General features: G+C 53.5%; 3 protein-coding genes across 8 annotated transcripts; all 3 read left to right on the top strand.

Annotated features, from left to right (window-relative positions):
* Window positions 1–186: 186 nt before the first annotated feature.
* Window positions 187–1881, top strand: RNASEK (ribonuclease K). Its single transcript, XM_024564860.4, has 3 exons — window positions 187–395; window positions 1082–1158; window positions 1571–1881. Exons 1-3 carry the CDS (start codon window positions 318–320, stop codon window positions 1710–1712), a joined length of 297 nt encoding a protein of 98 aa, XP_024420628.1. The 5' UTR covers window positions 187–317; the 3' UTR covers window positions 1713–1881.
* A 134-nt stretch (window positions 1882–2015) lies between these two features.
* On the top strand, window positions 2016–4918 carry BACC1 (BPTF associated chromatin complex component 1). 5 transcript variants are annotated; one of them, XM_024564874.4, is made up of 6 exons: window positions 2025–2232; window positions 2439–2533; window positions 3140–3241; window positions 3905–4095; window positions 4311–4415; window positions 4657–4918. In XM_024564874.4, the coding sequence occupies exons 1-6, from the start codon at window positions 2212–2214 to the stop codon at window positions 4719–4721; spliced, it is 579 nt and encodes a 192-aa protein (XP_024420642.2). In that variant the 5' UTR covers window positions 2025–2211; the 3' UTR covers window positions 4722–4918. The 5 variants fall into 5 exon arrangements, with proteins under 5 accessions (XP_053767795.1, XP_053767798.1, XP_053767797.1 ...); XM_053911819.2 differs by having other exon boundaries at window positions 2028–2232; window positions 4661–4918; XM_053911820.2 differs by lacking the exon at window positions 3140–3241 and having other exon boundaries at window positions 2016–2232.
* A 5562-nt stretch (window positions 4919–10480) lies between these two features.
* BCL6B (BCL6B transcription repressor) lies at window positions 10481–14875 on the top strand. 2 transcript variants are annotated; one of them, XM_024565255.3, is made up of 9 exons: window positions 10481–10529; window positions 11024–11214; window positions 11444–11665; window positions 11778–12137; window positions 12439–12563; window positions 13270–13434; window positions 13527–13657; window positions 13775–13912; window positions 14367–14875. In XM_024565255.3, exons 2-9 carry the CDS (start codon window positions 11036–11038, stop codon window positions 14481–14483), a joined length of 1437 nt encoding a protein of 478 aa, XP_024421023.1. In that variant the 5' UTR covers window positions 10481–10529; window positions 11024–11035; the 3' UTR covers window positions 14484–14875. The 2 variants fall into 2 exon arrangements, with proteins under 2 accessions (XP_024421023.1, XP_053766979.1); XM_053911004.1 differs by lacking the exon at window positions 13270–13434 and having other exon boundaries at window positions 10488–10529.
* The last annotated feature ends 2739 nt before the right edge of the window (window positions 14876–17614 follow it).

Below are 17614 nucleotides of genomic sequence, written 5' to 3'. Positions count from 1 at the left end.
AGTACTGCAATATTCGCGCCCCAGCTTTTTGGATCAATAAGAGACTCTGAAGAAACTACTTTTATTTCAGAAAACGTCTTTTACCGCCAAAGTCTGGGAAGGAACGAAATTCGTGCAGCGTTCTCCGTTTGGCGCACCCCCCAACCCGCATGACGGCTTGGTCCTAGGCCACGCCCCTCTGCTGACGTCAGGGCCTTCTGTCCACAGCAGCGCCAGGCCCTGAATCCTGCAGTGTTTTACTCCTCGGGCACATCGGGGATTCCTTTCGCCGCCTTTCTACTTGGCCCATATCTGGGCAGTCCCCGAATCCTTTATTCATGGCGTCGCTTCTGTGCTGTGGGCCCAAGCTGGCCGCCTGCGGCATCGTCCTCAGCGCCTGGGGAGTGATCATGTTGGTGAGGGGAATGGCCGGCGAGAACTGCAGAGGGTCTGAGGGGCCCTGGTGTTGGAGGGCCGGAAAGCTAGGAGACTCCAGGCCTTAGAAAGCAGCAGGCAGGCTGGAGGGGATCGTTGGTTAGCCGCTGGAGAACGAGACAGAACTGAGGTTGAGAAATGGGGAACTGGAGTGGGGCGGGTAGTGGGGGAGGGAGCTGGAGCTTGGACTGGGATCCCGGGCTGGTAAATTTGGAGACCCCCTCAAGGTAAGAGGAAGAAGAGCTGGGTTCTTGAGAGATGCTTAAATTGAATGGAGGGGCGTGGAGCAAAGGGAGCGCTTGTTCCCGAAGTGGGTCGCTGGAGCCTCGTTTCCCCAGGACTCCACCCGCCCCATTCCAGGAAGAAACTAAGTGCCGATTCCCCCTGATCCCTCTGCCCTGTCCCGTGATAATGACGCCTCTGGAGAGGAGAATTATCTGGGTTCCTGGGTTACACACTATTCCTGCCCAGTCAAGTCGTCTCTTTGTCACAACCTCATGCCCTGTTCCGGGTGACTGAGTAGAAATTCAGCCACAGCCACCTGTAATCCCAGAGCTTTCTGTTAATTCTCAAACCCAGATGTTGTGGCAACATTAGAAGTGGAAGGAGTTTAGGGAGTGACCAAGGCAGGTGCCTGAGGTCAAACCTACCCATTCCCTGTTTTTAGATAATGCTCGGAATCTTTTTCAACGTCCATTCCGCCGTGCTAATTGAGGATGTTCCCTTCACGGAGAAAGATTTTGAGTAAGTTAGGTGGGAGAGGTGAGGCTGGGAGTAGGTGGGAGGTGGCTGAGCCTGTGGTCAGAATTATGGGCAGGGAATTGCAGGAGGCCGCATGCTTGGGGCCCAGTGGCTAAGGAACTGGGTGCGGAGAATGCTCTCTTCAGTATACAGTTCATATTGGTCTTGGGAGTCAAACCTCAGCAGCCACCCTAAACCCACCACTTTAGGTGGCTTAAGTATTTTACTTGACTTTTCTGTGCCTCCATCCTCTGCAAAGTGGATGCTGTAATGGAACTCGCCTCAAAGGGTGGAGAAGATTGAACAAGATAATACACGTAAAAGCACCTAGAACTGTACCTAGCACATAAGTACTCAGTAAATGTTGGCAGCTATTAATGTTTCTGACACTTCTCTGCTTAATCCCCACTCCTAGGAATGGCCCCCAGGACATATACTACCTATATGAGCAAGTCAGCTACAACTGTTTCATCGCTGCGGGCCTTTACCTACTCCTCGGGGGCTTCTCTTTCTGCCAAGTGCGGCTCAATAAGCGCAAGGAATATATGGTGCGATAGAGCTCGGTCGTATTTACGCTCTTCAGCCCTCTCTCCTATTTAAGGTTCCCTACCCGCTCTTGACCCCATTCTGGGGCCCGGCCCCACTGGCGGGCGGCTGGGCTGTCACCTGTCCTTCCGGCTCCCTCGCCTCTTCCCGTACCACAATAAAAAGAAAATGCTCTCCTAAGCCTTGTGTCTGTGCTTGGGTTGGGAGAGGCGGGCACTGGGGGTGGATATCCGCCTCCAAGTAGGGAAGCTCTAACTCCACGGAAGTGGAGTGAAACCGGACCGGAAGTGAGGCGGGGTCTCGCCCCATTTCCCCGGTGCGCTGAGGCGGTGTGAGTAGCTGCAGCTGATGAAGCACTGAGCAGCCCAGTCTGAGCCAATCAGCTGCGGAGAGGGGCGGGACTTCCTGCGCGTGTCCGAGCGGTTAGATCCGCTGGCTCTCAGGCCCCGGCTCGGTGGTGGCGGCGGCGGCGGCAGCGGCAGCGTCTCCGTGCCGGAGGCGCACGGGGCCATGACGTCAGCGTCCACAAAGGTTCGACTTGCCTTGCGGACAGCGCTCCCTAGCGGCCACGGGAGGGCGTTCCCACCCCCACCCCGTTGGCTCCCGGCTCTTCCGCCTGGGGTGGAGAGTGGGGGGCGGGAGGCGGGCGGGAATCGAGCATGGGGTGGGGCTAGGGGCTCCAGGCGGGAAGGCGCGGGGGTGTGCTCCGGCCCCCCGTAATGCTGCCCCGCCCCCAGGTCGGAGAGATCTTCTCCGCGGCGGGAGCCGCATTCACGAAGCTTGGGGAGCTGACGATGCAGCTGCATCCCGTGGCCGACTCTTCCCCCGCGGGGTACGTGAGCCAGGGCTGGGACGTGGACGCAGAGTGCGGACACTTGGACTGGATCACTGACACGGACATTCTCTAGGACAAGGACAGATGTTAGTTTTGGTTTGCCTTTGTGCCTGGCACTGCGCAGAGTGGATGTTAATAAATGATTGTTAAATGAATGACAGCTAAATCCACAGACTGAGACTCACAACCTGAACCTGCAGACCATAAACCACCACCACTACCCACCCACCCCAAATCCTGTGGAATTCCCTCAGATTGCTGCAGACTGTGCTCAGGTGTTCTGTTTGTTAGACGCCCTCGCCCCCGCCCCGCCACTCGCCGTGTTGAATTGGTTTCAGTGGACAGTTTACGGGAGCTGTTTCACGATGTTGGGGAGGAGGCTTTCTTACAAGGTGGCGGTTTTTGCAGTATCATGTGGTTGGGGGTCCTGGTTGTCTTAAGTGTTTGTTTGTTTGTTTTTAAGGAGGACCTCATTTTGAATCCATGGGAGGGGCCTCAGGGATTAGGGGGAGGAGGCTGGTTGCTGTGGAATGCATTGCCTGGGGGCTGGCTCCACACCCCTCCTCCTCCCACTTTCGCTATTCCCCTCTCCCCTTCCGACAGTGCCAAGTGGACGGAGACGGAGATAGAGATGCTGAGGGCTGCTGTGAAGCGGTTTGGGGACGATCTTAATCACATCAGCTGTGTCATCAAGGAACGGACAGTGTGAGGGAGGGGTGGCTGGTAGAGTAAGGGGGGTGGGCAGCTTTCTTCCTCCATACACATTGTTCCATCTTCTTCAGAACTCCCAACTCAACATCCTTGCTACTTTGTTGCTAGTTTTGTTAGTATCCCCTTGAGGACTGAAAGATAAAAATTGTCATAATTGGTCAGAAGTCTAAAATACTATGGTAGTCAGGCCCTTCCAAGATTTTGATTTTAGATTGCCTGAGATACCCAGTAATTTAATTTGGTAATGGCAGTTGCCTGGTCACTTACACAGATCTGAGACTCTGCTGCTGTGTTTCCAGGGATACTGTGCTTCTGAGCTAGTAGATCAGAATCTACCTTTAGGTCACCAAGGCTTACCCGTTAGCCTTTCATATCCATACTTCTCTCCCAGAAGAGAATTCAGAGATGGGCCCTTCCCACTACTCGATTCAGGGAATTCACTCTTTACACTCCATCTGCCCTAAGTGAGTGAAAAGCTTCAGGAAAATGAGACCCTACCAAAGGGTTGGGACCCTAACTTGGATTCTTATCCAGGTTCTGAAGGGCCTCCCCAGTATCCCTTCAGAGTGGCCCAGTATCCCTACCCCGCCCCTCCCCTCCCTTCTTCCCTCAGTGTCTCTGATGATGACTCCCTAACCTGCTCTCTGTTCTCTTCAGGGCTCAGATAAAGGCCACTGTGAAGCGCAAAGTATATGAAGACTCTGGTGTCCCCCTTCCAGCTGAGTCACCCAAGAAAGGGCCCAAGAAGGTGGCATCTGGTGTCTTGTCGCCTCCTCCAGCTGCCCCTCCATTAAGCAGCTCCAGTGTCCCTGAGGCCGGGGGTCCCCCCATAAAGAAGCAGAAAGCTGGTGAGGGCTGGGAGTTGGCTGCCTAGGGGTTAAAGTCCCACCTGAGGTTCAGCGAGAGAAGTGGGCTTGGGTAAAAAAAGGACAAATCTTTCTTCCTCTCCCAGTGAAGGTTCCCAGAAAGTGGCTGGCGTGGGGGAGGGAGGAAGAGCTTGAAGCTTTGGGAAGACAGGGCCACAGTCAGGGAACCTAGAACCTAGCTTATGCCCCCCTCCCAGATGTGACCCTCAGTGCTCTGAACGACTCCGACGCCAACAGTGACCTGGTGGATATTGAAGGGCTAGGAGAAACTCCTCCTTCCAAGAAACTCAACTTCGACCAGGGTAGGAGTCCTTCTCCTCCCATACCAGCTGAAGGGGTTGGGGAGGAAGTGTCACTTGGATGGTAGGGGAGGGTCTTAGCAGGAGTTCCCTCCCTTGTACAGGGGCTTTGGAAGAGAAGGTTCTCATACACAGTGCAGGTGGTCGGAGCAGTAAAGAGCTGGGGGCTTTGGGGAGGCAGGAATTGTCTTGGAAGCGTACTTGGGGCTCTCTCCATCTCGGCCCATTTTACTTCCTGTTCCAGACAGCCTGACCCTGGATTCTGGCCTTCTCATGACCTCTGCTGATCCTCCTCTGCTGTCTCGCTGAGCCTTCTGCCTCTGACCCTTCTCAGTGTTCACCCTGGAGCTGGTCACCGAGGACTCTGAGCAAGGCCTACGTGAGAAAGGGTCAAAAGATTGCTGGGACTGTCCCCGTGTCGTTCCTGTATAAGCATCTGCCCCCAACCCTTTGATTTGCACCTGATGGACTTTTTTATACAGAAAACAATAAAGATTTGCCTCTCAGCTCGGGGCTGTCACTTGACATTATTGGAGTACAAGGGACCATTCGCTCTCTTCCTTAGCCCCCGGGGGCCCACCCTCCTCGGCAGCTCTCACCACCCTGCCTGGAGCAGCTCAGCCAATATTGGCAGACACTCTTCCCAGTGCCAATATTTCTGTGCTGCTAGAGCCAGGGGAGCTGGGTGCGGGGAACAAAGACACCACTTTGCTCTCTGGAGGCAGAACTTACTTCCAGGGTCTCTAGCAGTCGGTATTTGGGTGACTGACCTGGGGATTTTAGAGGGGCCGTTTCCAGTGCTTTCATACCTCCCTTCCCCCAGCCCCCACCCCCAACCTCGAAAGAAGGCCCCAGATGTCTTTTGTGTCGCTTCTCCAGGGTGGCCTCCGGGGCCAAGCCTCAGCGGTGCCTCCCCCACCCTCGCTCTAACACCACAGTGTGGTTTGGACGTGGCCACAGTGCCGTACAAACCACAGTGTGCTGCTGGGGCGGGAGCAGGACTGGGGTGGGTTGAGAGGAAGGGAGCATGAGACAGTGCTGGGAAGACCCCCACCACCAAGAGCAGGGAGATAGAGAAGGCACAGAAGGCAACATGGCCCCAAGAATGGTTGGGGGAAACAAGAACCAGGGCTAGGAGCTGAGCAGGCAAATGGAGGGAGAGAGGCCAGAGGGGTGAGTCTGCAGTATAAGACTGGGACCATCTTCCCTCTGTGGAAACTGCTCAGGGGATCCCTAGGGTGGGGTCAGAAGAGGAGGAAATAGGGAATGACTATGGGGGGCCAAGAGACTGCCTCTCCGAGTCAGCAAGGGCAGGGACCCAAGGCTTCCTGTGTCCGTTCCTCCCGTCTCTGGGTCAGAACCCATGAGAAAGCAAGGAGAGACAGGAGGCCAAGGACAGCAGGGTTGGAAGTTGGCAATCCAGAGGTGGTGGGGCCGGAACATGGTTGGGAGAGGGGGGCCGGAAGTTGCCCTGGGCTTGCCACAAGATGGAGGCTAAGGGCAGGAAATGGAGGCCCAGGGGAAAGGGGAGCAGCAGGGCCCAGGAAGAGGGCCATCTGGACCTGGGGGCCAGGTATTCAACCCCAGCTCTGTTCCACTCTCCATGGCCCCCCAGGACCCAAGTCCCACCCAGCGCAACAACCCCCATCAGCCCATCCACCAGGCCCAGGAAGGTGGGCCCACCCCAAAAAGCCACGTTTAAGCTGAGACAAACATGCCTCTCCCCTCCCCCACCCTAGGCCTTCCCTCAGCCTCTTTCTCCTGCCCAGGACTTGGTTTTTACAAAACACCCCCAGAAATCAAAATCCAAGGGCCAAAGTCCCTTCCGCAAATCAAAATAATATCCTCTAAAATCCAAAAGTTATCTTCCCACCTCCCATCCCCTTCTTTACCATCCTCCCTTCAGACACACCCCCCAAAACTCTTAGCAATCAAAAAGATGTAAGATGGTAGGTGTAAGCAGTCTTTTTAGGCCGTGGGATGCCAGATCCCGTCCCTTGACACCCCTGTCTCTCCTACATCAAATCCTGCCAAGGCCTCCTGCTCCTCATTCCACCTCCACAGCCCCCAAACTGAACAGCTGCCCCCAGCTCCCATCCTCGGCAGAGCCTTTGTGGGGGTGAAACAGAAATCAAGCACTTTACTAACGGCTGGGGATGTTGGGGGGCTCTCTGGTCTCAGCCTTTGGTTTTCATCTGGGGGACTGAAGTTTAGGGCCATGAGAGAAAGCCTCTCCAATTGTCCCCCCAGTTCCAAGATTGACAAAGCCAACCCCACCCCAGCACGCACCTCCAAACCTCCCCCCCAACCGCCACGTCTCTCCTGAAAACAGGGGACACTTTCCTCCCCACTTACCTCAGCTACTCTCCCCTGAGATCCTGGTCCCCTATTTTGAAGGGAGCAAAATTTGGGGTGCATCCCTCACATTTGGGGTGCAGGAGAAAGGAGCCGCCCCAGTCGCATCGCTGGCCTCCTTCCTCTCGGCTGGCTCAGGGAGTGAGGAGTGCCCTAGGGAGGGGGGACCCCCACAAGAGAGCTCAGAAGGGGGTTCCTTCACTCCCAGTCAGAATTGGGGACACCCCCCCAAACCCGTCCCAGCCCATCCGTGTCCAACTCGGCGGGAGAGGCAGCTGCAATGCCCCAGTCAGATTCCCCCAACACTACATTCCTCACCCCATCTAGAGGGGTACTGGGGGCCCCAAAAAATCACCAAAAAATCTAGGATGTTGGCAGGACAGTCCTGGACTAGATCTCCAAATTTGGGGTCCTCAGATACCCCCGTTTTTTCAGGAAAATTCCGTCTTTCGCCTGCCTCCCGCCAGCCCTGCTCTGTCCCGATGCCAATTTTGGAAGTCACTCCCTCCTCCCTCCTCCTCGTCTCTCCAGGCCCCCCCGCTCGGGGGCTAGGGTCCAGGACACCTGGCTTCCAGACCGGGGATCACTCCTCGAAGGGCTAGGGGCCAGGAGGTCAAGCTCATAGCCCCAGTCTTAGGGAAGCAGAAAAGCCCGATCCTCCCTTCCCCTCCCCCCTGGCTGGTCTCCGTGGTAGTTCAGGAAAGCCTGGAGGATTGGAATCTGCCATTGCTGTTGCACAGGCAGTTTTTTTCCCTTGGGTTGTGGGGGTGGGCGGTGGGAGGGAAAGAGGGGAGGAGAGCCGAACAGAACAGGGACCCAGGCGTGCAGAGCTGGCCTGGCTGACCCCCTAGCCCCTGCTGCCGTGAGGAACCCCTCCCCCCATTTCACCCACACTGCCCGTCCTGTCTGCTTTCTGTTTGGGGCTCTTATCCTAGAAAACCAGGGTACAAGAATCACCTCCTTGTACCCCCCCCACCACCTCGCCTTGCCACAGTTCCAACAGCACTGACCTAGTCAGGGGTGTCCACTTTACCACCAGACACCCCATTTTCCTCTACTTTCTCATAAACTGAGGTGTCCTCCCTTAAGAAATTGGGGTTTGGAGTCTGAAACCACATTTTCTCCCTCAGATCTATTTAGGCCACATAGAAATAAGAGGAAATACACTCCCTTTCCAAATTTCTCCTGTCCAATCCTGGGCATATTGGGGGTTCTCTAAAGAAAGAGATTTCTAGAATCTGGGGTGATAGGGAAGCTATACATAAAGGACATCCCAAACCAGCATCATGCTCCAAATTAAGTGAACCCCCAAATCAATCTCACCTTATGATCCATCCCTCAGCTTCACCAAAATCATTGCAAAACACCCCAAAATAAGGACACCCCAAAACTTTAATTTCCTACCCTGGGCCCTGGTCTTGTGTCTACCCCTGGAAAAAGCTTCTCGGCTATGTATGCATACACAGGAGTCTCCCCGCCTCAAAATAAGTTTCCACAACATTCAAATGTAAAGCTTTGCTCACCCTCATGGACCCACAATCATAGAAGGCCTTCAAACACACTCCCAGGTTCCTATTATGTTCCACTGCAAGCTAATAAAAGACTCTAAATTGGATTTCATGTCCCCTCTAATCTTATTTGAGCCTTGAAACTTATATAGCACCCCAAAACTTAATGCATCCCCCTAATCAGCATGACTACTGTACTTGAAATTATTGTCCATATACACTAATGACTATGAAACCCTCAAAACAAAACCTTCATCCACTTCCCCAAGAACACCTAGCAGGTTCTTCTAATACTTCAACATGACAACCTCCAAATTGTGAGTGTCAGAGTCCCCAAAACTAACATAGCCTCAAAATCACCTCCATGACTCAAACTTACCACTTGCCCTCCAGCCTGAATGCATCCCTCCACCCAGTGCCCAGAATAATCAAACTAACTCAATACCCCATAATAAACATGCACCCCACAATTGACCAGATAACACAAAATCAACTCCATCCTGATACCAAAGGAAGCTCCACACTGGGCAGAAATCAAAGTAACCCTCACATCAAAAGCCACCAACGGCCCGAATCCTTAGTGGTCCCGAATCCCCAGTTTCTCAGCAGTTCTTATGTGCATCCAAATAAAGACACCCTCAAATCCGAAGGGGAGAGCCCCAGGCCTGGATATGCAACACCACAGGAAATGGTCAGTCATTCCTGGGCAATGGAAGACTCCTAAACCCAAATCCAAGTCCTGCTTTGCAGCTGGATTCAGCTCTGGCCTCCCTTCTCCAAATGTACCTTGTTCCCCGCCCCCAGTTTTGACCTGAGCCTATCTCCCAGATCAGGGACTTAAAATTAGGGTCATCAGGCCCTTCCCGCCTTCTCTCCCTTCTTTAAACCTGAGAACCTCCCTGTTTTCCCTTTTCTTTGTTCTCCCCACCCAACTTTCATATTAATATTCTCCTAAAATTCACCTCTAAAGACAGATAATAGTTTCTAGACTAATTAGACAGGAAAACCCTGTGCTCCCAGGGTTCAGCCCCCACGCCTTGTCCCACCCATTTCCCTTGCTCCCAAAGCCGTCGGATTTCTCACCCCATGTAGGAACCCCAGCCTCGGAGGAAAGTCACTTCTGCCGCCTAACTCTCCCTCCCTCTGTCCAACCCTAGTTCCCTCCTAGGGACAGAGGGACAAAATAAACCAGCGCAAAGAGGACCAGGACGAAGGTTTCCGCCGTCCAGACCGAATTGATCCTGAGCCCCTGTCAGAGCGGACCCCTTCAGCTGGGTGGAAGCGACCCGGCGCGGAGAAGCTAGTGCTCGTGCGCCCCCTCGTGGAAGAAGCCAAACATTGTCGAGTTTCGCCGGCTTGCCGCGCTGGACCCCGGCGTCCCGCCAGCCTTCTAGCATAGCCGGCCAGCGGGTGCCCGAGGTCCTAGTGGGCTGGGATTGGGGGAGCGCGAGCGGGCTTTGGGCGGGAGTCTCTCTCTCTCTGGGTCCCTAAAAGGATTCTGAAGGGAGTCGAGAGCGAGAGTCCGGACGCCTAGGTCTCCTGAGCGTCTCTCGGATCCCACCCGGGACTTTCCCCACCTCCTCGAGGGGAAGCAGCTGGAGGAGCCGTCCGGTCGCAGGACAATGGAAGGAAACGAACTAGAAATCATATCCGCCCTTTCCCTACCCCGCCCGGTCAGAGTCCCCTTTGGGTAGGCCCCGCTAGAGGAATCTGTCATTCACACCACCCCTCCTGTTGTCTGGGACTCCACAGGAGCCCACTCTTGCCTCCCCAAACCTGGTGCCTCGTTGGGCTCTCCTTTTTGTCCCGTAATTCCGTACACTGGAAAGGGAGTTTTGCTGTATTTTTGTCCTGTAACAGACTCCTTGCACCCCTTTTCAACGGCTAACACACCGATGTTCGCTGTCCCAGCCACACACCCCCCACAACGACCCAGTCATCCACATTTCTACTCTGGATATCCCCAACGTTCTCCCCACTTCGAATGTCCCATCCTCGATGATTCCACTTTCGGTGACCCAAGACTCCTTAGGTTACGACCACCCAGCGTTTCTGAGGTCCCGCCCTAGAGCCAAGACCCCGCCCCGGGCTCGCCATCTGGAGAGCAACGGAGGAAGGAAGGATACAGACCCAGGCGTTCACCCCACCTCCACCCCCGCCCCCGACATCCCGGCCAGATAAAGGAGCCGAGGCCAAAAGGGGAGAGAGGCCCCACCCCCTTGAGGAGAGAAGCCGCAGCCCCTGCAGGACGGGGGTAAGAACGGGAGGCTGAGGGAGCCAGACTCCTGGGTCCCCGAAGAGGGTTGGGGTTTGTTCATGGTAGGAAGACCGAGGCCCCACAATTGGGCTAAGCTAGGGTTTCGGGACTTTATAGTAGGTGGTAGAATTCGTGGTTAAGGGGAGGGAACTTCAGAAGGGTCTCCAGGCAGGGTCGGGCACCTGAGACTCAGGAGCGCGGTGAAGCAGAGGGGAGTGGGGTGGGGGGTGCTTGAAGGGCACTTGGAGTCGAACTAAGGGCGCTGTGGGTCGGAGTTTCCACCTCGCCATCCACACCGCGGTATGGGAGCCTTCAAATCTACAGGAGGAAAGCGAGCAATGGTGCGGTCGAGGGCAGAAAGAATAAGATGAATTAAGTGAGGCTGCGTGAGCTGGGGCCGGGGGGTTGGCTCCAGGTGCACCTCAGGAGGAAGAGGCGAATTGCGGAACGGAAGGCGTCTTAGGACTGCCTGGATCCCTTGGCTCCCGCAGGCCTGCGTCGCCATGGGTTCCACCGCCGCTCCGGAGCGAGCGCTGGGCTATGTCCGCGAGTTCACTCGCCACTCCTCCGACGTGCTCGGCAACCTCAACGAGTTGCGCCTGCGCGGGATCCTCACTGACGTCACGCTTCTGGTTGGCGGGCAACCTCTTCGAGCTCACAAGGCAGTTCTTATCGCCTGCAGGTTCGAGGGAAGGAGAGGGACCAAATAGGAAAGGGGCGGGGCCATAAGTTCTTTGGGAGGGAATCCGAAGCCCAGCCTTTCAGAGGCAGGAGGCGGAGCGTCCTGAAATTGGGGGCGGGGCGAGAGTGGGGAGGAGGCGTGGCTCTCCACGGGGCGTGGCTTTCTATAGTGGCACTTTACCTGCTTTGGTTCCCTAGCCCCTAACATAATCTATCTGCCCTTTCTCCAGTGGCTTCTTCTATTCAATTTTCCGAGGCCGTGCAGGCGTTGGGGTGGATGTGCTCTCTCTGCCCGGGGGCCCCGAAGCCGGAGGCTTCGCTCCTCTTCTGGACTTCATGTACACTTCGCGCCTACGCCTCTCTCTGGCCACTGCACCAGCTGTTCTTGCAGCCGCCACCTACTTGCAGATGGATCATGTGGTCCAGGCATGCCACCGCTTCATTCAGGCCAGGTGAGGAGCCCCAGCTTGGTGTGCTCCATGGGTGAGGTGATTGGAATCCCAGGTGTCAAGGGCAGAGGCCAAGATTAGGAAATAGCACTAATGTCCATCCCACTTTTCCCAGCTATGAACCTCTGGGCATCTCCCCGCGGCCCCTGGAGGCAGAACCCCCCACGCCCCCAACGGCCCCTCCACCGGGCAGTCCCAGGCGCTCCGAAGGGCACCCAGACCCACCTACTGAGTCTCGCAGCTGCAGTCAAGGCCCCCCCAGTCCAGGCAGCCCAGACCCCAAGGCCTGCAACTGGAAAAAATACAAGTTCATCGTGCTAAACTCTCAGGCCTCCCAAGCAGGGAGCCTGGCGGGGGAGAGGAGTTCTGGTCAACTTTGCCCCCAAGCTGGGCTCCCCAGTGGAGACGAGGCTTCCAGCAGCAGCAGCAGCAGCAGTGGCAGCGAAGAAGGACCCATTCCTGGTCCCCAGAGCAGGTACAGGAACTGGAACCCCAAGAATTTGTAGTGGCTAGTCTCAGCCAGGAGGCAGAGAGAGCTGTTGGGTGGGGGTGGTCAGGAGCAGGGAGTGAGTGGGTGGGTTCCAGAGACACTAGCCCACCTTAAGAAGCTGGCCAGAGGCCAGGCTTACTCAGTGCTTTGGGTCTTTGGCAGCACAAATGGATATGGCTCATTGGTGAGTATTGGCTCAATTCTGGAGGGTAGGCATTTGGCTGCAAGTTCTCTAGCAGAAAAGCTCCCCTCCACATAATCTCTCCTAACCTTTTGCTCTGCCTAGGCTTTCTCCAACTGCTGCGACTGTACAGTTTAAATGTGGGGCTTCAGTCACTACCCCCCATCTCACACCCCAGGGTCAGGAAGTCACTGTATCATCACCCTCTGGACGGGTTCACCCACCACCAGGTAAGAGCACCTCCTTTTACCTCCTGGGCTTTTCCTTTGTGGCTGCTCAAGGCCAGTTCCAATTACATACTACAAATTAGAATCACCTATGGAGGTTTTAAAACTCCCATTGCCTAGGTCATACCCCATTGATCAAAACATCTAGAAGTGGAAGACAGGCATCAGTATTTTTTTTAATTTTTGAAAAAATTTATTTGAGAGAGAGAGAGAGAGAGATCGGTTTGTTGTTGCAGTTGTTTATGTATTTATTGGTTGAGTCTTGTATGCGCCCTGACTGGGAATCAAACCTGCAACCTTTGCGTATTGGGAAGGCATCAGTTTTTTTAAAGCTTCCAATGAGCAGCAGTGTTTGGAAACTTCTGGCTCACCCCAATCCAAGGCTGAGTGGTCAGCCTAGAGCACAGCCAGGCCTCTCTGGTAAGCTGTCATTCAGAGTGCTACAAGAGAGGAGAGAGAAACAGAACCCTCCACCTACTACTAGGGACCTCCACCTACCACCACTACTATTGAAGACATTAGCAGAGTATTCTGGAGACAGACAGACAAGGATGGGGTCAGGTTGGCTTCCCTTCTTACTAACCATGTGACCATGAGCAAGTAAAATGAGCCCCAGAAGTCTTAACAGTAAATTGGGAAAAAGAAAACCTACTACTACGTAGTTTGAGGATTCCCTGGTATTGTTGTCATTACCCACCCCCCTTCCCAGGAAGTGAAATTTTCAGCTGCCAAAACTGTGAGGCTGTGGCTGGGTGCTCATCGGGGCTGGACCCCTTAGCTCCTGGGGATGAGGACAAGCCCTACAAGTGTCAGCTCTGCCGGTCTGCCTTCCGCTACAAGGGCAACCTGGCCAGTCACCGCACGGTGCACACAGGTAGGGGAGGAGCAGGGAGGAGAGAACCCTGATCTTCCTGCTCACTGGGGTCTTAGGCAGGGTCTCTGACCTCTGCTCCTTCCTGCCTCCAGGGGAAAAGCCCTACCACTGCTCCATCTGCGGAGCCCGCTTTAACCGGCCCGCTAACCTGAAAACGCATAGCCGCATCCATTCGGGAGAAAAGCCCTATAAGTGTGAGACGTGTGGCTCCCGCTTCGTACAGGTATGAAGCCAGTCTCAGAAGTGGTTCAAACGCAAATTTGCAAGAGGGCAGAGTGGACCGTTTGGGGAGGGTTCTATCTTTCTCAGAGGACTTGTCTGAGGTTCCCTCCCCTCCCAGGTAGCGCATCTGCGCGCGCACGTGCTGATCCACACTGGGGAGAAACCCTATCCTTGCCCCACCTGTGGGACTCGCTTCCGCCACCTACAGACCCTCAAAAGCCATGTTCGTATCCACACAGGGGAGAAGCCTTACCACGTAAGTACTGTACAGGAGCTGGCCTGACCCAAGCTCTAAACATACTTCCCGTTTACCAGGGGTGGGGCTCGGAGAGGAGCCCACCTGGTGACTCTAGAGCTTTTCTGGATGGGCGGTGTCCTGAAAGAGTCCCAGTGCGCAAGGGGCGGGGCCTCGGAAAGGGATGTAAGTAAGGGGCAGAGATGCGAGTAGCAATGGGCGGGTATAGAAAAGTTAGGTTCCTTGACTGGACGCTAGCTCCTGATGAGGAACTAAGGGATGGAAATACCTTTGCTGAAGAGGGGGTCGCCTTTTTCCTGGGCATCTCCCTGAGGTTTTGGGAGAACCTGAGGACGGAAGAGTGTCTCTTGGAGAGAACTAACAATTCTCCCTAACAGCTAAAACACCTAAACGGTGGTTGTGGATGGGGAGGGACCTGACCCAGCTATCTCAACAACCCCCTCTCCCCCCGCAGTGCGACCCCTGCGGCCTGCATTTCCGGCACAAGAGTCAACTACGGCTGCATCTGCGCCAGAAACACGGAGCTGCTACCAACACCAAAGTGCACTACCACATTATGGGGGGGCCCTAGCTGAGCGACGGCCCAGACCCAAGTCACTTCCTGGAAGCCAGGAAAGCTGCTGGCCCATGCCTGGCTTCTCTGTCAGATTTGGGCTTGGAGGTGTGCAAGGCCCCACCGTTCTCAGACACTGCCACCACCTTAATTTCTTACTGGGGAGAGCAGGGGTGGCAGATCCCGACTCGATCTGCCTCTGTTTTGCTGGTCAAAACCTCTTCCCACAATCAAAATTATTTCTGAGGAGAGAGCAAGCTAGGAGCTGGGGGAGAGGAGAGGCTGGAGCCCTCATCTCATTTGTTATCTGTAAATATAATTTATTGAGGCCTCTGGGTGGCACCAGGGCCTCCATTCTTTTGCATTTCCCACTTCCCTCTTCCACAGTGTGATCAAAGTGACCTGAGACAGTGTGAGGTCACAGCTCTGCAGGCAGAGATTAGCACTTCGCTGTCTCCTTCAGCTTGAGTGTTTGTTATTATTGCCATAACTTCTTTAGAATTGTTCTTTCTCCTATCTGTTTGCTTGTTGGTTTGTTTAAAATGGAGAAAGGGGTTCTCTGTGTCCTGCCCTTCCAATTCCAGGTCTGGAACCTTTATTTGTTCTAGGGCAGCACTGGGAACATGTGGATTTGTGTAATTGGGTCAGGAACCCTCTCTGGTATTCTGGGTATTGTATGTTCTCTAGCAGGCTAGAACTGGATAGACTTTTTCTGTTCTTCATGGGTTATGGGGACCTTTATGGTGCACCTGAAATAGAGATAATAAATGCCTCCTGAGGGCTGTGGGTGTGAAGACTTTGTCAGTCTTGGAACTGGAGAGATGATTGGAGAGGCTTTTTCTTATACCCCTAACTGTCCCATTCATCTGCTCAGCTAGGTTGGGCTCAGCTGTGTCTGTCATGACAGAGCCCACAACCCTCCCACTAGGGCCTGTTCTTTGCACTGAGTTGATCGCTCCATAGGGGAGAGATCTGAAATTCCTTATTAGAGATGATGCCGCCTTTTCTGATTCTGCCCAGTCTCTAAGAATATTATGACCTAGGGGAGAATTACAAAACTCTTTATCTTGACTAAACATGTCACGACCAGTTAGTTCTTTGCAGCAGAGGCATCTGGGCTTGAATGTTCCTCGGGGTTTTCTCTACCTGAGACAAACTCCTTTTTCCTTCAGTGGGGTTTTGGACATGTTCTGGCAAATGTCCAGATTCCACTTCTTTGCCTCCAGAATCACAGGTGCTTGGTAACTTTCTTACCTTAGAAAAGCTGGGCGTGTGACCTGGTCTTCCCGTCAATGTATTCCTGTCTAGAACCAGTGAATGCAGTAGAACCTTCCACAGGGAAAGTAAAGGGGCTGAGTTCCATTTTGGGTTTGCTATAGTTTGGGATTATGATTGGGATTACTGTTGGGATTAGAGGTTTAGGAGTTGAAAGACTGACTGATGGACCTTCTATTGAACCAAAATATCCAGGTAGAATTAAGGAGCTGGTCAAGGGGTGCAGTCTCTGGTGTAGGCCAAGTAGGCAGAATGTTAGGAATGGAATTGCCTCTTAACTGGTGGAAGGTCTGGAATGTAAGACGACACTCTGAAACCTTGATTTACAGTCCTTCCCCTTTTGCCCCGCAGCCGATTTGATTATGGGGCATGGGGAAGAGGGTAAGAAGCACTTTGAATTTGTGGGGAGTTTCCTCAAGATAGGTCAGTACTAGTGGCTGTCAGCTGGGAACTGGTGAGAAAGTTACTTCTTCCACTGCAGACCTGCAGGAGGGAGGGGAAACAGAAGAGAGATGGGAGAAGGAACCATGATTTTTTTTTTTTTTTAAAGCAGACTGGATAGGCATGTGGAGAGTGCCTAGGGGTGGAGATGTTAGATCTTGCAAGATCAGAATCATGGAATAAAGAAGCCTCTCTGTGCTGTCTGCTGTGTCCTGGATTCTTATCTGGGTGGGGTCTGGGGGCTGGTAAAGCTGAGGAAAGAGGGTTCTACCCTCTTGGATACTAACTTGGATTTCATGCCCATTCCACCAGACATTTTAAATGGCCCACGTTCTCCCCTTCCCTGTGCTTGCCTTCTGGCTCGTTGTGTAGGAACCAGTGACTTCATGAAGTTTCTCCGGAGCCACCTGCATCCTGCTGCTCTGAAGTCATTTCCTGCATGAAGTGTGGAGGCGGCAGAGAGAAACCAGGAAGCCACTAATAATACCAAGAGACTGGGGGATGCATCTGTGCTGGGATACCGCCTACTGCCACCATCACCACCAAACACATGCATAGAACTGGGGTCCCATGAGGACAATAGGGGCTGGAGGTGGCAGTGAGAAGGCTGTGTGGTTAGAGCCAACATGCCAACTCTACCCTCCCCCAGCAATGGTGTCTTGGATTCTATCCTTTGCCCAGTGTATGCTTCTTTCCTCTGCTGTCCCCTGTCCTGTGTGTGTCCTGGGTGCACGGCTCTGTTCTGCCCTGTGGGCAGAGGGTAGAAGGTCACTAATTCTGATGTTACCTCCCTTTGGACTTGAATTACTCATCTGTGAAATAGGTCCATTAACATGGTCTCCGCAGTTCCTTCCAACATTTACAGTTTGTGGTTGTGTTTCTCAGTGTTTTAAAACCTGTGACCTGGATTAGGTTTGTAAAAAGAAAAAAAAGAAGGAAAGAAAGAACCTTGGAAACTAAAACCTTCCTTCTACTCCCACTACAGCTTATCCCCTGTTGAAAATGAGACCAGCTAATATTACTCCTGCTACATGTCAGGCCCTAAACTAAACATTTTAGTGCCTAGGTTTTCTAATTCAACTCCCCTGACAACCTTAAAACGGTTGTCCTCAATTTACAGGTAGGGAAATGAACTAAAAGATTCAATATCCTGGCCAAGTTAAAAAGTGATGAAGCCAAGGCTGGAGCTATGATTCTAAAGACTGAGCTCTTAACTACTGTTACACTGACACACCAGTTTCTACATCATTGGCATATTCCTCCACCACCCAAAATTTTGGCTCCACTTAAAAAGAAAAAAAGTCTTTTTGGGTATGACTGTATTTATTTCCCACATATAAAATTACAAGTCAGTATGCTTTTTAAAATTACATATTCTCCCTCCCCATCCCTCACGTGTCTAGGTATGAATCCTTGAGTCCAGGTTTCAAGAT

This window comes from Desmodus rotundus, chromosome 9, assembly GCF_022682495.2.
Source record: "Desmodus rotundus isolate HL8 chromosome 9, HLdesRot8A.1, whole genome shotgun sequence".
Taxonomy (NCBI): domain Eukaryota; kingdom Metazoa; phylum Chordata; class Mammalia; order Chiroptera; family Phyllostomidae; genus Desmodus; species Desmodus rotundus.
The sequence above is the reverse complement of the archived record's forward strand: the minus strand, read 5'-3'. Positions and strand labels throughout refer to the sequence as shown.

Excerpts from the sequence above, each read along its gene's own strand:
- BCL6B (XM_024565255.3), top strand. The coding sequence starts at position 11,036 with ATGGGTTCCACCGCCGCTCCGGAGCGAGCGCTGGGCTATGTCCGCGAG. Across the intron at positions 13,658-13,774 it reads GTGGCTCCCGCTTCGTACAG|GTAGCGCATCTGCGCGCGCA; the intron begins GTATGAAGCCAG and ends CTCCCCTCCCAG. Across the intron at positions 13,913-14,366 it reads CAGGGGAGAAGCCTTACCAC|TGCGACCCCTGCGGCCTGCA; the intron begins GTAAGTACTGTA and ends CTCCCCCCGCAG.
- RNASEK (XM_024564860.4), top strand. The coding sequence starts at position 318 with ATGGCGTCGCTTCTGTGCTGTGGGCCCAAGCTGGCCGCCTGCGGCATC. Across the intron at positions 396-1,081 it reads CCTGGGGAGTGATCATGTTG|ATAATGCTCGGAATCTTTTT; the intron begins GTGAGGGGAATG and ends CCCTGTTTTTAG. Across the intron at positions 1,159-1,570 it reads TTCACGGAGAAAGATTTTGA|GAATGGCCCCCAGGACATAT; the intron begins GTAAGTTAGGTG and ends CCCCACTCCTAG.
- BACC1 (XM_024564874.4), top strand. The coding sequence starts at position 2,212 with ATGACGTCAGCGTCCACAAAG. Across the intron at positions 2,233-2,438 it reads TGACGTCAGCGTCCACAAAG|GTCGGAGAGATCTTCTCCGC; the intron begins GTTCGACTTGCC and ends CCCCGCCCCCAG. Across the intron at positions 2,534-3,139 it reads GCCGACTCTTCCCCCGCGGG|TGCCAAGTGGACGGAGACGG; the intron begins GTACGTGAGCCA and ends CCCTTCCGACAG.